The 16,906-nt window shown below is 39.4% G+C and overlaps 1 protein-coding gene across 1 annotated transcript in view; it reads left to right on the top strand.

Annotated features, from left to right (window-relative positions):
• The first annotated feature begins 830 nt into the window (after positions 1–830).
• Positions 831–16,906, top strand: part of CABCOCO1 (ciliary associated calcium binding coiled-coil 1) — a 47,951-nt gene continuing 31,875 nt past the window's right edge. Inside the window, exons 1-4 of the mRNA XM_038141336.1 lie at positions 831–889; positions 7,774–7,886; positions 10,766–10,953; positions 13,973–14,117. Coding sequence (XP_037997264.1) covers positions 872–889; positions 7,774–7,886; positions 10,766–10,953; positions 13,973–14,117 — 464 coding nt within the window. The 5' untranslated portion in view covers positions 831–871. The remainder of the gene's footprint in view (positions 890–7,773; positions 7,887–10,765; positions 10,954–13,972; positions 14,118–16,906) is intronic.

Genomic DNA, 16,906 nt, shown 5'->3' with positions numbered 1-16,906 from the left:
GGGCAGTAACACAGCTGTGCAGCTATCAGCCACGGAGCACAGCACAAATTGTAGGAATTCACAGTGTGGGCTCTATTTCTTTAAAATCCTCAGTGTGGGCTCTATTTCTTTAAAATACTATGAATAATTCTACACAACGCTGCAGGATCCAGCTCTCTGAACCTCAAAGATTTCTGACTCCTTTTGGAAGCGTGATTGGTCTACCTGTGTCAGTGAGGGTCAGGGTGTTTGAGCAGGAACAGGAGCTACAGTCGTGTTGAATCTCACACTACACATCACAATCTTAGTGGGTAATGGGCATGTTCTTGTCTCTTGTGCCCCAGCTAGGACACAGGTACTGTACTTTGTGGTTCACACATTTTAAGAAACTGAGAATGACAACCTTCTGAAGGTGGCAAACTGCTCCAAAGCAGTGGCAGAGCTTGAAACAACTGCAGAAAATTCCGGGAGGCCTTTGCTTTATGTAGGGCACTGCAAAGAAGGTGTTTTGTCCTACCAGCTCCCTCAGCACATCCAAAAACTTTGCAAAGTAAGTTACCTCTTTCTTTGTTCTCATTACTGTTCACCTACCAAATGCTTGCATTTTATTTGATATTGCGGGTAATTGCTATTACTCTGAATTACTGCTGCTGCATGCAATACAAAGCTGACAGAGAAAATGTTTCGACGTTGTTTTACTTCACTACAGAGTTCGTTAAACGAAAAGGAGCAGGCGCTGGGCCGGCCGCGGCGGCAACGCGGCCGTGAGGGGCGGGCCGGGCTCTGAGGGGGGCGCGGGCGGGGCGCGCTGAGGGGCGGGCCGGGCCCTGAGGGGAGCGCGGGCCCGGCCCTGAGGGGAGCGCGGGCCCGGCCGTGCCGGCGGCGGGCGGCCATGGCGGACAGCGGGCAGGTAGCGCCGGGTCGGGAGCGGTTTGTGGTAAATTGTCCGTGCAGAGCTGCAGCCAAGGGCCACGAGGATGGCTGAGGGGTCTGGAGCATCTCGCTGGTGACGAGAGACTGCGGCACCTGGGCTTGTTTAGTCTGGAGGAGATTGAGAGGGGCCTTATCAATATATTTAAGTGTCTCAGAGGTTAGGAGGATGGTGCCAGTCTCTTTTCACTAGTGCCCGGTGACAGGAGGAGCAATGGCCATAAACCACAACAGAGAAATTTTCACCTCAATATGAGGAAGAACTTCTTCGTGTGGAGGGTGGCAGAACACTGGAACAGGCTGCCCAATGATGTTGTGGAGTCTCCATCTCTGGAGAGAGGCGTTTGGAGACATTGCAAACCCATCTGGACGCGTTCCTCTGTCACCTGCTCTGGGTGACGGACTGTATTACCTCGAGAGGTCCCTGCCAACCCTAACTAGTCTGTGATTTTATGTAGAAAAGGGTGTGGTGTTAAAAATGCTGTGTGTGCCTGTAAATATATATATATATATATATATATGTACATATAAAAATACACCCGTGTCACTATCATCACCCAGTCAGTTCAATGGAGTGACGCTGCCTGCCCCGGCGAGGCAGCTCCTCCAGCAGAGACTGCGGAGCCTGGGCTAGCACAGCCCAGCCGGGTCTGTCCCTCACCCCTCTCACCTCACCCGGCGCTGCTGCTGGTGTGTGCCTCCTGCACCTCTGAGCTCCCGCTGCCTCGCCAGGTGTCACTCGGTTATGGACTCTCCGTTATAAATGTATGGTTATTTCTTAGTATGTTGGGTTTATGTGGCTTTGGTCGTAGGGAGCTACAGGAGTGGTTTCTATGAGAAGATGCTGGAAGCTTTCCCATGTCCACTAGAGCTACTGCCAGACAGCTCGAGGACACCCACAGCTGGCCAAGGCTGACCTCACCAGAGACAGAGATCTGGGATAATAGATTTAGGAAGGGGAGGAAGGAAGCCATACAACAGCAGCTGGAAGAGGGGGATGAGAATATAGGAGAGTGAGAGTCCTGTAAAACACCAAGGCCAGCAGAGAAGGAGAGGCAGGAGGTGCTCCAGGTGCCAGGGCAGATTCCACTGCCCCCCATGGTGACACAGCTGTGCCCCTGGGGCCCATGTAGGTCACAGTGGAGGAGACACCCATGTTGGAGCAGTTCATGGAAGACTCCCTGGTAGGAAGCACTCTATGCTGGAGCAGGGTTAGAATATGAGGAGTCTTCCCCATGAGGAGGCAGCAGGGCCAGATGCAACACGTGATGACATGACTACAGGCACCCTACCCCATCCCCCTGTACTCCTGGGGGCAGGTGGCAGAGAAAATTGGGAGTGAAGTTGAGCCTGGGAAGAGAGGAGGGGTGTTTTGAAATGTAGTTTTTATTTTGCATTATTCTACTCTGATTTCATCGCTAATGAATTATTTTTCTGCCCAAGCCAAGACCCTTTTGCTCATGACAGTAATTGGTCAGTGACCTTTCCCTGTCCTCATCTTTTCCCACTAGCCTTTTGTTATGTTTCCTCTCCCCTGTTCAGCTGAGGAGGGGGCTGACAGAGAGGCTGTGGTCAGCTCCTGGGCATCCAGCCTGGGTCAAACCACCATAGTGGGCTTTTTTGTGGTGGTAGGAATCTCCTGATTTTTGATTGTTGAGGAAAAGACTTGTGGTTTCCTTTTAAAAAGCACTGGGGGGGCGGAAGCAAGCTTACACTTTCCTTCCAGCAATATCACAGTTGTATTTCTCACCTTTCATTGCTTTAGGTAGCTGAAGTGCTCTGGAGGATTTTACAAATCCACAGTTTGCATTAATATTTGCTTTATTTGCTTGTCTTTGGCCTCCTCCCTGTATTTTTCCCGTTTCCTTTTTTGACTTGGTTGACAGAGGTGTGGTTTCTGACAGGCAACTCATTTCATGCTGCTTGTCAAGAGATATAAGAATAAAATTCATTGCTCCCAAGAATGTATGGGGTGTTGCATCAGCTCAGAATTTCTCCCTCCAGCCTGTCTATGTAGTTGTAGCTACTACAAGATAATTTTCTTCTGCTTGAGCTGCTTTGTCGTCTCCACTGGCCAAGAAGTTGCCGTGACTGTTGTGGGAGTGATTAAGCGCCTTCAGCCCGTGTCATGGTTGTGTCTTTGTCAGTACAAAAGCTTACCATTTAGGTTTCCTTAAATAAATAAACCCTCTTCCAAGTGAAATGTGTTGCTAAGTATTCTAAATGCTTTATGAAAAATATATGCATCCTTCACAGTGCGCTCCGTTCGCGCTCTCTGTAAATATTTTGGCAGTTGGAGCAGCGTAACACTGGGGTAATGCAGTCAGATCACAGTAAAAGGATACAGGGTGTGCTCTATGGGACACGACAGGCTGTCAAAAATATATTGTACATCTGTTTGAAATGTACCATTGAAATTTTTGTCGTTTCTACTTCATGGCTCTATAAAAAGAATCTTTAGAGGAATTCAGTGAACTTTTTTTTTACGTGTTTTCTGTTCCATGTGTATTGAAGTTTATTCTACACACAGTAGCTTACCTTTGTGATATTTCTGTCTATCCTTTATGATTTATTTTTATTGGAAGCTATGTGGAATTGTGTGTTTTTATGAATCACTTTCTATAGTCTCTACTTTTAGCTGAAGGTAGCTTAGCATGGTCCATATATAAGGTGTAGGAAACACTGTATTCCGGTGCTGTTTCTTTATATAATTTCTTACATTTTGAGACAATTCCTTTTTATTTAAATTGAATATTTTTATAAGTGTTACAGCTTGTAATGACTTTCAGCAGAAGGTCTGTTAGAAAATCTCAATACTGATCTTATCAAGTCTTGGTGCTGCTTTATTTTTAACCACATTTTTCTCATAAGTGGTCTGCAGCTGTGAAAACATCAGTAAAATTTATTGTCATCATACATTTGGTCAGCCATAAATCATGATATATGGACTGTGACATTCTTGAAACATATTTTGTTATTAAAAGGACACTATCATGTTTATAGTGTTCCTTGAAAGCTTTCTTTGCCTATAGGTTTTGTCTTTTGCATTTGACACATCTGCATATTTCCATTTTGAAGGTAGTTGGAATGGGTGCTGCTATTTTTATTTCCTCATTTGTTTGATGACAAAAGAAATGTTTATGACTAAAAATAGCAACTATTGATCTTAACTTCCCTTCGTGGGAGCGGACAAGTGGGGCCTTTTACAAACAAACAGGAACAGTGAATGTGTTTCTGTCTCTGCTTTAACTATTTGTGTAGAAAGCTCCAGGATTTTCTGCTGCTACTGAAGCATTTGACAACTTGATAACAAAATGTGTATAATAATACAAATAACAGCCTGTGTTGCTGGTGTAGTTTGGTTGGGTTTTTTCCATTCCCATTTTGATTAAAGTTGTAACTGAGACATAACGTTCTTCCAGGGTACATCTGCTCTGCTGTCAGCCCAGGCAGCGCAGCTGAGCTTGCTTCACTTGAGCTACTGGAAAGTTGAGTCCAGTCTGATTTCCCTTGTAGGGTGAGGACAGCAGGATCTTGGGTTCCTTATGCTTTGAGTATTTGCTACGCTTGATGAGATTTGCTGTTCCCTGTGTGTGTGTTTTTGGAAGTCATGATTTTGCAAAGTGTGGTGGAGTATTGTCAAACAAATGCAAATGCTATCTTCAACCACTGCAGAAGGCTCATCCCTAAGGACAAGCTGATTTTTCTTCAGGAACGCTGGTGCTCCTTTCAATTGCTGTGTTTCAGGGTTTGGCCATTCTGGAAAGGCCCTCACCAAACCTGTAGGTAGTGGGGCATTTTTCCTAGCCAGGGGAGACTCAGTACAGGTTTGGGGTTTTGAGAGTTCTTTCCCACCCCTGTAAACACAAAGGTTTTTTGCAATTTGCTGTTTAACTTTATCACTCTGCTGCTGCTATTTCGTACTTCATGGTAGTTTGTGAATGTTGACTGAGAGATTTAGGAAGATCTTACTCTTTTGTTTTAGAATGTCTGGTTTGGTGTTTTGATTTGATGCTGTTAGCAAGGGATGCCCACAGCATTTGGAGTAATGTGCTGAACAGCCAGAACCACATTATGCATTCAGAACAGCTAAAAAGCCTTCAAAGGAAAATTGAACTGTAAAAAATAATTCTCTAGTAGCGGCCTGTATTTAAATAGGCAGTCTGCTGCTGGGAGTGGACGTTGGTAGGATTGGTTTCAGGAGGTTTTTTCCTGACACATGAAGACAGCATTGCTAGAATTAACTCACCTTGGATTACCTCGGTCAGTCACTGCATTTAACCCTAAAATGAACAGTAAATTCTTTGACACCAGTGAACGCATATAAAAATAATCTCCCAGTATTTTCAGTAATGATTCAAGAGACAAAAGTAATCAATCAAAATAACTGTAAGCTTTTAGTCAGGTGTGTGTGTGTGTAGGTTCAGCCCAAACAGAAACTGTCTATAAACACAGGATTGTTTAAATGATTTATGGACCTTCAATACTTTCTTAAATTATAGAAACATTGTTGTTGATTTAAAAAAAAAATTAATCATGTGCTTTCACTCCCATAGTTCCTCATCTGTCATTTGTAACAGTATTTCTTCTTATCTGATACTTGTGCTTGTTATAGTGGACATTGGTGCCCAAACCCTGTCCTTATCATGTGCATTAACAGAACCAGTAATACATTGGTGGGAATGTTGCTGCCGGGAATGTTGTTCCAGCCTCAAGGTGATGAAATTGTTCTTGGGAATCATTCACCTTGCCCTGTAAACTGTTGTGGTTTGATGTGCAGATTAGAGAGCCTTATCTGCAATACTGAGTTAAGCAGCTGCCAATCTCTTCAGTTTAAACTGCAGCTTGTAAAATATTAGCATTTGCCTTACTAACAATTACGCCCAGTAAGATGTTGACTGACTGACCAGTCATATGTAATTTATATAGTGGTGGTCACTGTGAATACTAAAGTATTCTATGTATGGAACATCCTAAGGGAAAGTGAGGGAGGAGCATGAATTCAGTTTCCAAAGCATTAATATCAGTTACTCATTTAATTCAGCCCCCACAGTGCCACTATAGGACAGCTTCTAAAGAATCTCATGTTCAACAGGTTTCTAACACCACTGCAGAAAAGAGTTTATTTTTTTTTCTTACTGAAATATGTCTTTCAATGATTGTATATTAGCAGGTAGTGCTATTGTTTTTTCCCTGCAGCTTCAATTATAGCAGCATTACTGATTGTAGGAGTATTTTTTATGCTGTTTAAATTACTGCTAATAAAAGCAAACTAACATCATGCTTTTAACTATGTGAAGGAAGCCTTCATTTATTTCATTCCTGTTCTTATGAGATATTGTATCTGAGATTGACTTGTTTACAGCTGGGAACAATAATTTTTTTTATTAAAGTAAATGTGAAAGTACTCAAGTACTTAATTAGAGAAGAGAAAATTGTCTGTCCACTGAATGAATGTTCTTTGTTGCTCAGTCTTGTTTTGTCCCTCGTGTCTGTGGTGGTTCTTCAGCTAGTCCCAGGATTTCAGTACATCTTGTAGCTCGGCAGCAGCAGGGGGAGTAGTGTAGCTTTATTTGGGGGCTCTCCTTGACTGGCGCTGGCGTGAGTTGGTATCAGCTCAGAGCAGTGCTGGTCAGGCTCTAAAATCAGTGTGGCAGGAGTTCTGCTTTGCTCTCCCTGTACGAGCTGGAAGCAGGATTCTGCAGGCTTTGCCTTGCTGCACTTGTCTGAACCCCGGGTCCTGCACACGTACAAGTGTACCTGCTACGAGCAAATGGTGACAGGGGTTTGTGTGGTCAGGCCCAGCAGACTCCCAGCAGGAGGCTGGAAGGCATTTTGGGACTGGTTCAGCTGCTTGATCAGAGCTGGGCCAGCACCCAGCAGGGCTTTGTCCAGTTTGGTCTGGAAAGCCTGCAAGGATGGAGATTCCTCTGCCTTTCTGGGTTAGCTATTCTAATGCTTAAGTATTTTCATACTGAAATATTTTTCCTTTTGCTGCCCCATTGTGGATCCCTTTCAACAGGAGCACGGTCCCATGACCATTGTCGCTTTTCCCCCTGCAGTGCACCTCTCTGAAGGGGCTGCTTCATTTCACTCCTCACTTTGTCATCTGCATATTCTACTGTGAAACAGTTTAAGGGGATTTTTTTTCTACTGTTTTTTGCATTTCATAGATTTCTCACTGAAATTTATTTTTTTTTGTCAATGACAACACAAAATATCATCAAATATTCCTATTTTTTCGAAGGCCATTGCATTGTTAGTTCATTCTCAGTTTGTTATTCCCTGAAACGTGTGCATCTTTCCTAGGAACAGTAGTGTCAGATCCTTGTGTATTATTCTGTTGCAGAAAACATCTTGGACTTTTGTTTGGCTAGGAGAAGGAGAGAGCGTAGACAGTAAATTTGAAAATGCAATCAAGTACATGGTGGAGAGCAAATAACATAGTAATATTCATGTATTCTCATAATATGTTTAGGAGAAAGTTAATTTTAAAATTTAATTACTGTGCAATGCAGTATCGTGTTGGTCAAATTTAGATTCATGGATTCTTTTGCACCTTTAAATCTCTGTTGTTTTTACTTGGAAGTTAATGTAATCTTGTGCAGCACATAATATGTCAATGTGTTCCCATATGAATTTATGATAAAAATACTATATTCCATGTATCTGCCCAGCTTTTCTCTGGTGAGAATGTGTTAAGGTATTGTGTTCCTGCTGTATAATTACAGCTCTCTTGCATTTTTGGCATTTATTGAATTAATCCCTTGCATAGCTCCTCAATATAAAAATGTTATTTAAATAAGTTACTGACATAATAAAATACACATTTTTAAAATTACATTCCTGTGTATATGTGTGCAGGATGAAGTCCGAGATCAGGATGATGGAGGTGGAGAAAAGACTGCTCCTAGGACATTTCTTTCTCTTTCCCAAATAGCTGCCTTGTCAGAAGAAGATCTGGAAGGAGTTGAAAAGTAAGTAGCAGTGACAGCAATGCTGGAACCCATATAATAACAAAATAAAAATTGCAGACTGTTTGTTAGATTTCTTTTGTGATGGTTATGTCATTGGTCTTTAATTGTTCAGTGAAATCATTGATATTTAATATTATTCGCAAAAGATGGCAGAAACACATTTGATCTCAGATCCAGTCTGGTTTACTGTTTTTCCTGTATCTTTTAATTTTGCTTAGACTCCTTTTTTTCACTTATATTTCACCTTGTTGTGGTTTCTGAATTTACAATAGCTTTAAATACACTGCAAACAAAATACTAAGATGTAAGTAAGAACAGACTGATACTGAGCTTTTTTTTGTGAGTCTCACTGGGTAACTTTTTTTGCTAAAACATTCAAGATTCTGTATTGTAACATGAGTTACCGAAAAATCAGAAAGGTCTTGAAAGTTCAGCAAGGGATGGAAAGCTTAAGAAGGCATTAGTAGGTCACCATTATGGTGCTCTGGGGAAATTGGAGGCAGCCAAAGACTGCTGATGTCAGGCTGCCTTTGTCTTTCCTGTACCAACACTCTGCCTTGTTATTAGTGTTTAATAGCAGCTAAATTTAGGAGGCCAGGAGTTCAACCTGAGACTCCAGATTTATATTTGAAAGATGGGACTTTTCAGAAGTGCAAAAATCATTTCGGAGAGTTTGTGTCTGCTAGCGGATTCTTAGGGAATTGAAAGCCAAAGGGCTGGGCCGCTGGTCTAGTTTGGGAAGGAAGAGGTGGGGGGTATATAAAATCCAGCTTTGTTCCTCTGAATAGGTAACCATTTAGTAGAGATTAAAATATTCCTGAAACATATTCTGTTCTTCCTATTTGTCACTATTCTAGGGAGAAAAGGCTTTTCTTGGATTTTTTTTAAAGAAAACTGGAAAGAAAGTTTGCCACCATCAAATAATAATAGAAAAAATTCTCTGCTTTCCTGTTTTCTCTTGCACAATAGCCCTCTTTAAATTTAAAGGAGACTGAAGTGTACAACTCATGGAGACTAAAATGTGCTTAATGTGCACAATTCTTTGTGCAACTTTCTCATCAAGATTAAAAAGAAAAGCACTGAAAGATCGTATGCTCTTTTAGTCTCAGCTGATCACATATGTATTTATATATACACGCTGTACAAGGGGAATGTAAAGTATATACTGCATCTGACTGGAAGGAGCATAGTTACAGGGTATTTTATGCACACTAAGCAGTTTAACAGCAGCACTAAAATTTTGTTTAGCACAGTGCATTGTGTCCGTTTACAAGAGCAGTTTGAAGGCCACAGCTAGGGTTAGAAAATCAGAATAGATCTGACTGAGTCTGAGAGTTTTGATGTCCTGCATTCCCATCTGTTAGGGAGTTCTGTACTGCTGTCCATCTTGGTAAGACTTGAGCCCTAGGAAGAAAGAAAAAGCAGGGAGGGTAACTCTGGGGTCTGTAACTGCCCCATCATTTCGCAGGCATGTACAGATACTGTTGTCAGTGACATGCCTTACAGAATATTGGAAAGATGAGCACTGGCATTGTTAGCAGAATCAGAGAAAATCTAAATCCCTGAGAAGCTCTGATTATGAAAACACAGAGTTGGCAGAAGCTTCAGAGAGAGAGGATATGGACTGTTTCAAACCTTGGAAAGTTCAGCTGGCCATGTTCCACTTCTATTCCAGGACACAAGTTAAGTGTTTTTAACCGACTTGCATGTGTGCAGCCGTACAAATTTGTCATGCAGAACAAAGGAATACATGTTTTAAACAAAACTGATTGGATTATATGCTTTACTCTGTTACCTATTGAGGTTTTAATTAAAGAAAGAAACTCATCTCTTTTGACAGCGTATCTGTACTGTGTCGGGTAAAGCCCTGAAAATCTAATGGCTGCAATCAGTAGGTCTGGGATTAATGTCCTTCTTAGGAAGGAATGAGAAGGCAGCAGGGCTTGGGAAGACCTTGCTTTTTCACGGGGGAGTAGAAACTCTGATCACTGGCACCTGTGTCCTCAGCTGTAGTTAAGAAGCCAAGGATTGCTTTAATGTAAAACTTAACTACCTGAGACATGGCCAAAGTTACACTGGCAGAATTGAAACCAAGTCCTAGCCCCAGTCCCCTCTCTTCATGTGAAAAAAGCACACAGTTATAAAAGATGTAGCTAATTCTGTGTTTGGATAGGGTAGACATAAATGTGTCAGCAACAGTATGGCCTCCTACAAGGGAGTGTATTTTTTTATAAATTTTGCAAGTTAAAGTAAGTGGAAAAGTTTTTATTGCGTGCCAGTAAAATGGGATAAGGCTCTTTTTAAATGTTTTGACCATTATGGAAGTGCAATTTAAACTTCTAAATATTTTAGCTACTTTCAGTAACTATGTATTATATTATTTACATGAATTTTCAAATGTAATTTTTCATCAGAGGCCATATGAAAGATAGTCTTGAAATGTAAACGAGACCTTATTACTACTGTAAAACTATCTAAATCAGAGTGAAAGCATGATAGTGGAAAGTGGAAATGAATTGTGTCATTTCATCCCACAAACCAGTTCCTGATTAAACACTTTTTTTCCCTGGAATTTTCAATGTGTTTCTCTTTGGTTTTATAATGCTCTAATTTTTGTTCTTTTGTCAGTCATATCTTAACACTTCAATAGTTTTTAGTGAAACCTGCAGGTAATTGTTTACTTTTTGATATGTCCTCTGATCATTAATGCAGTCTAGGAATTGATGTAGCTAAATTCAAGAAATTATGTACATATGCACGTATGAATAGTACAGCTACTAAACAAATGTTATGGATATAATTGCATGCAGACCAACTAAGACTTTGGAATCTGTAATTTATTTATTTAATTTCATTATTTTACTCTGCAACTTTTTTAGGAAGATGATAGAATTTCTGAATCTTACACAACTAAAGACATCTTTGAAAGAAACTATTTTGCTGAAAGAAACTATTTTGCTAGATTATTATGCTGCAGGATTTTGGTGGGCTAGAGAAAGGAACTTCAGTCTTATCCAGATCTCAAGATTCATGGAACTATTAAATTTCGCCTTGGAGAACCTCAGCAGTAAGTATAATTAAGAATTGTAAAATAAATATCTGAAGTGGAAGGTAAGAATGTTTCCCAGTCATTTTAATAAAGTGATATTTAATTACATGTAATTGTGGAATGATTTATTTATCTTGAATGTTGCTATGTTAGACCTTGTGCCTGAAAATAATTCTTACTGTCAGATCTCAAGTCTTTTGAGTAGAATATTCTTCATTCTTTGTTTGTTCAATATGTTGTTCAAATGGTCCAAGTCCTGAAGAGACCTTTTCTTTGCAGTGGTAAAATAAATAATAATTACTGTAGAGTGAGAGCAAGGAGCTCTTGAATTCCAATTCCAGCTTTCTCAGTGACTGACTCACTGTAGCCTTGGGCACATTTCTCTGCTGTTTGAGATATTCAGTACATCCTGTAGCATTACAGCAGGTGAATTACATTTTTTTTATCCTCGGAGGTCAACTCTCAGCTTCCTGTATGGCAAATGCTGCACTTCTGGCATGGAATCTATGTTAACTAAGGACTGGTGATGGAAATAAACTGGCATTGCTGCTGAAGATGAAAAATGGCAGTGAAAGGACTGTAGCTCCTGTGGCTAGGAGGAAATTTGCCACAAAGCATGAAGCTTGGTCTAGTGGGAATGAAATAGCCAGAAAAAAAAAATTGGTAGCACTGTCCTCTAAAACCTTCTTTGTCAGAGATTCTAATGCTTGTTTAACATTCACTTTGAAGGTGATTATGTGGAGAAAAGTCCCTCCCAGAGGAAGAGTGAAAGGACTCAGCAGTTTCCTTCAAAAGAGAAGACGAATATTTTAAAATCAAACTCATAACAGTTATTGTACTCTCACTGTAATTTAGTTCAAGGGCCTTTCTGACTTGGAATTTTGACAGAATATGTACGTGCTTTATGATCATTGGAATTCCAGTTGTCCTTCCTGTCTCCAATGAGAAAGTATCTTAACATATGCTAACTATATTACTATAACAATGGAGCACAATGGAAACCCGTCAGAAATTAGCTTTATGAGACCTTGTAATACATGTGTACACAACAGGCTGGTAGCACAACCACTTACTAAAACTGACTGACATTTTTCAGGAATGTCATCGTAGTTGCATTAAGCTTTGCCAAACTTTTAACTCTTTAAGCTTAAGAAATTTTCCATGGCCCTGTCTGCTTTTGGTGAATTTTTATGTATAAAGTTGCAAGTGAACCAGTTCAGTGGAGACAGAGGCTGTGGAAAAAAAAACAACCAAACTATTTTGTGTCTTTTTTAACAGGTCAAATGCCCCGGTGCTTTGAAGTAAAGATAAAGATTTGGCAAGCAAATGTTGTGAATTTGCGTTTTGCTGTCCCGTGAAAATCCATTTAGATTTGGCTAAGATATACATGGTTTTTAGAGAAAGAAAATGTAGTTTTTAAATGCTTGCAGGAAACTTCTTATATTTGCGTCACAGCCCAGGGCTGAGATGAATTTTCTTGTAATTACCAAACATTTCAACTAAAAGCAAAATTCTGATGTCTTCTCTATTAATGACCCTTTCTTTTCCTTTCCCTGCGCTGGACGCAGTCAGCCTGGAGAGTTAAGCTGACTTAGCCATCATAATAGCAAGAGTAGCGTTGATCAGGAAGAATGGATTTAGAGAAGGAGGGTAGTGGAAATGCATTTAAGTCAGGTAAAACAGCAAGGAAAACTGGAAGCCTTGCTAGATGGGAAGTCAGAATGAGTTACATGATTTGATTCTCTTCTATCCATTCAGGGTAAAGTACTCCTTACCTCGCAGAAGTGCTGCATGGGTCTTCCTAAGACAGGTGGTTGGGACTGAAAATCAGGTGTGCAGAGGAAAGAGAAAATTTGGATGAGTTGGCAACAGACTCAGGGTCTGGGTGATCCTGTTCTGTGCCTTCACTTTCCTACAAAGGGTGATATTTCTGGTTCTGTTGCTTTTCCTCATTTCCTATGGCCTCTATTTCCTCTGCATTCTCTGAGTTTCTGTCTTGTCCCTTCCCATACGGTTATTTATATTGTGCTGCCTCTCTTACTGAAAAGTGAGGTAGAATTTTCAAGCCTTTGATTACTGTACCACTAAAGGGCAAAACAATAAAAGAAAAGAAGTATTTTAAGTATTTTAATTTGTTTTCTGTACAAAAAAACCCAAGGAGTGTATCAGTAGAAACATAAAACAATGAGGAAAATAAATCTATTTCACCACTGGTGGATATTTCCCCATTTTTTTCTGTAGATTTTTTTAGCCATAAAATTAAAAATAAATTGTATTTGAAGCCCTTTCTTTTTTTAACTTCCGATGGTTCTAGTGATGGCAGACACTGTGTGCAAATCATAAAGATGAATTCTTTCTTTTTATAGGTTCAGCAAGCACTGGTACATTTCAGATTGACCTCTTTGTAAGGACAGTTATCAAACAGAATTTAAATTCTAATTCCAACCTGTTGTGGCATTTGGTTTTGATTTCCAGGGTAAAAATGTAAAGTAATTATCTGGTTTGGAAGGATGCAAAAATGTCTCCAAGTTTGATGATACATGCAGGGTCTTATGCATATTCATGTTTAATCTATTATGACTGTAAGCACTTTAAAATATTCTTCACCCTTTTTAATATCTGTTCCTGTACTAATGGCTTATGTTGCAAGAGGCATGGTCAGAAGAATAATCTTTTACAATTCATAAGGAGTAGGCTATTCTAAAGAAAAACATTCTCTGCCTCTCAAATTTGGATATTATTCTGCCTGTGGTTCTCTCAGCATAGGTAAGAGGTGAAGCTGTAGTGTCTTGAACACCCATTATTATGGTCCTTCCATTGTGAAGGCAGAGCAGTGGTTTTGCAGTGAATTTTAATGGACACTTTAGTGGTGACAATAATGGCAATAGAAGCATTTGACTGCTGTTGGCTTTTAAATTTTTAAGTGGTAGGTCGTAACTAAAACTTCAAGAAGTCTTATAATAAAAATGGGCCAAAAACCCCCATCCCACCTTGTCATGTTTATATATGGTTTTTGTTCTTTGGGATTACTTTGCAGGCAGACATATGACCTTGGGAGATAATTTAAAACAACTTGAAAAAGCAGTGACTGGATTAAGCGAAACTGAGTCAAAAGAAGGAGGTGACGTGAATTTATTCAGCATTGACCAAGCCAAAGCAGTCACTGATTTCTTGTTTGCCAGGTATTTATTTCTACTGAATCTGTTTTTATTTCATTAATCTAATATAGTGGGGAAATGACTGATAACAGCAACAATAAGAACAACAACATCAACAATTTAAAAATTATTATGTTTTTTACACTACTACTACTACTAGTATTTTGCTGTTATTTTACTGGATACCTTCCTACTGTGCCAATATACTGCAAACACCAAACTTTAAATAATGAAAAAGAAGAGACAATATGCAAGGAGCATTAAAGATCTGGCCTCAGATGTGAAAGCCCAAAAAGTAAATTTAGACTGGAGGTTTATGAAAATATAAGATTATGCTGAAAATATTCCTTTTGGGTTTTGTTTTAAGTGATAAAAGAAAACAGAGTGATGCATGGGCAATAATCTTGTTTTGCTTTTAAAAGCTACTTTTAGATTCCATCTGAATAAAATTGTAGCTCTTATTTATCTTATTTAGATCTTATCTTGACTCTGTTACTCTAAGTATTTGTATGGCCTTGACAGTTATTGTGGACTGAAGTGATTTAAAGTTTTGTACTTACAGAATTAAGTACTGATCATATAGGAGTCATAAAAACGTTGCATTTCAAAATCAGCAAAAGTCCAGTATGTGCGTGAAAAGGTTTTGTGGCAGGTCTCAGCTTTTAAACAGAGACTCAGAAAGAGATGCAAACAGCCGTACATTCATTATTTATTTGAGAAAAATACTGAGTCTGATAGCAACAGTATAAAGTTCTGACTGTGTAGTCATGTGTGCACCCCATACACCCCATTTCCACTGGGCTGCTGTGGTTAAGGCAGTGGCTGTACTGACGTACCCCTGTTTGCAGTACATGATGGGCAGAATGGTTCTCGAGCTGTTTAACCATCCATGAATGTCAGGGGCAAGGAGATGGAAAATTAACAAGTTACTCCTGTAGTCTATGCTCATCCACTGCAGCTGTAGCCCTTCAGCCCATTTTCTGACCCAAATGGGGATGGGGGGATTTGTGGCAGATGGGCATAAAAATTGAGGAAGGTCATGGCTGATCCATATGTAGATTTGCTTGGAATTTTCTGACTTTGCTGTAGGAAAAGTGTAACACAGCAAAGTGGGAGTTTTTAGAGTGTTCTCCTGAGTGCAGAGAAGTATTTTCTCTTGAGGAAAGGCAAAATACTAGGGTAGCTATTGGCCTTCCAGTTTAGAGTACTTGGATTCAAATGGGGATTTAAACCCATTGCGGGCAATTTCTCTTACGATCGGGCTATAAAATATGTCTCTTTCTCCTACTGTCTGATTTTTTTCTTTCGTTTCTTTTTCATGGAAAATATAAAACACTTAAGATTTTTCCCATAAGAAATGGGAACATCTCTTTAAATCTCAAATTTCTGTAGTCAAGGCAAAATAATGTCCTGCCAAGTACTAGCCCTAAACTAAAAGGAAACTTGGCATTTAAGATGTCTCAACTCCTTTTAGTTCTGCCTTCCTGTCTGTCTTTTGTATATTTATATGGAACAAATGTTCTTTCCCAATAGCATGTCTATAACTCTTGTGTAAATTATCCATTGAGAGATATCTTGTCCATGAAGTAATTCCTTCACAGTCGGAAGAATTTCATCCAAGAGATTAGGTGCTCCATCCTACTTTGAACCAAAGTATTAGCTGGGCAGGAATACAATCAAGCTGCAAAACCTTTGCAGCAGAATGGTATTTTGGCCACCAGATATGTGGTTGTGTGTCCAAACTGCTCAATTTTTTACAAATGGGTGCTGTGGCGCTGTCATCGAAGTGCACACATACACTGAAATGTATCATATGTGTCCAGTTTATGCAATCCATTATTTCAGTCACTGGAATATTTTTTTTCTAAATAAGAATGGAATTGGCACACTTAAATAGGTGTGTTTTAAACTTTATAAACTCAGAAATAGTTTGAGTTTTATTACAATTCAAATTAATGTATTAGTTCAGTACATTTTTTCTTGTTTAATTTTAAATGATAAGCCTGTAGCTCTTTTTCTACTCAAGACAATATGACATGTTGTAGTTCAGATCACATTTTTACAGATGAGCTGTAAGCCCACGGGATTTATAGTGGAAACAGGGACAAATACTTAACCACGTTGGCACAAACTGTGCAGCAGCTATAATGACACCTTCAGGTTTGGTGGAAGGTGACAGTTATCATCTTTTTATCTTGTCTCCTTGGGCAAACACACATCAACATAGCTCCTGACATTTTCTTTTCAGGAAGCAGTGGAGCTGGGGAAATATGTCGTTGTTAATCACCTTCAGATTCTCATATGACATCATAAGAGGGCCTATTCTTAACAATATTACTTACGCAAGTAAAATTATTTCTGTGTAATTGCCAGAAACACTGGTATGGAATTTTTTTAATTCCTCACATCAAATTGAAACAAAAAGGGGCATTTTTATAATGCCTGATCAAAGAAAGAAAATGACACTGTTTTTTCTAAATAAATGCTGATGTCTGATTTATGTCATTTGATTTCAAGACCATTAAATGGAGAATTGTTTTCCTTCATACAGGATTAGGGGTGCCAGGTTGAACAGAGATATTTTTAAAAATAAAGACATAAAATTCAGAAATGTCAAAAATAATTACTTATATTTGTGGGTATATATTTTAAATTACACATCCCTGTAACATAGTCCATGAAGAATATCAACACATTTGGAGGGGAGGAGAAAGAAAAGACTTGACTTTCAGGTACTGTAAATCTGGCTTATTTCAAAAGCACTAGGATAAGAGAAAAAATTTGAAATATTAATTTCTGCCAATCCAGGTAGA

Source organism: Motacilla alba, chromosome 6 (assembly GCF_015832195.1).
Source record: "Motacilla alba alba isolate MOTALB_02 chromosome 6, Motacilla_alba_V1.0_pri, whole genome shotgun sequence".
NCBI lineage: Eukaryota > Metazoa > Chordata > Aves > Passeriformes > Motacillidae > Motacilla > Motacilla alba.
The sequence above is the reverse complement of the archived record's forward strand: the minus strand, read 5'-3'. Positions and strand labels throughout refer to the sequence as shown.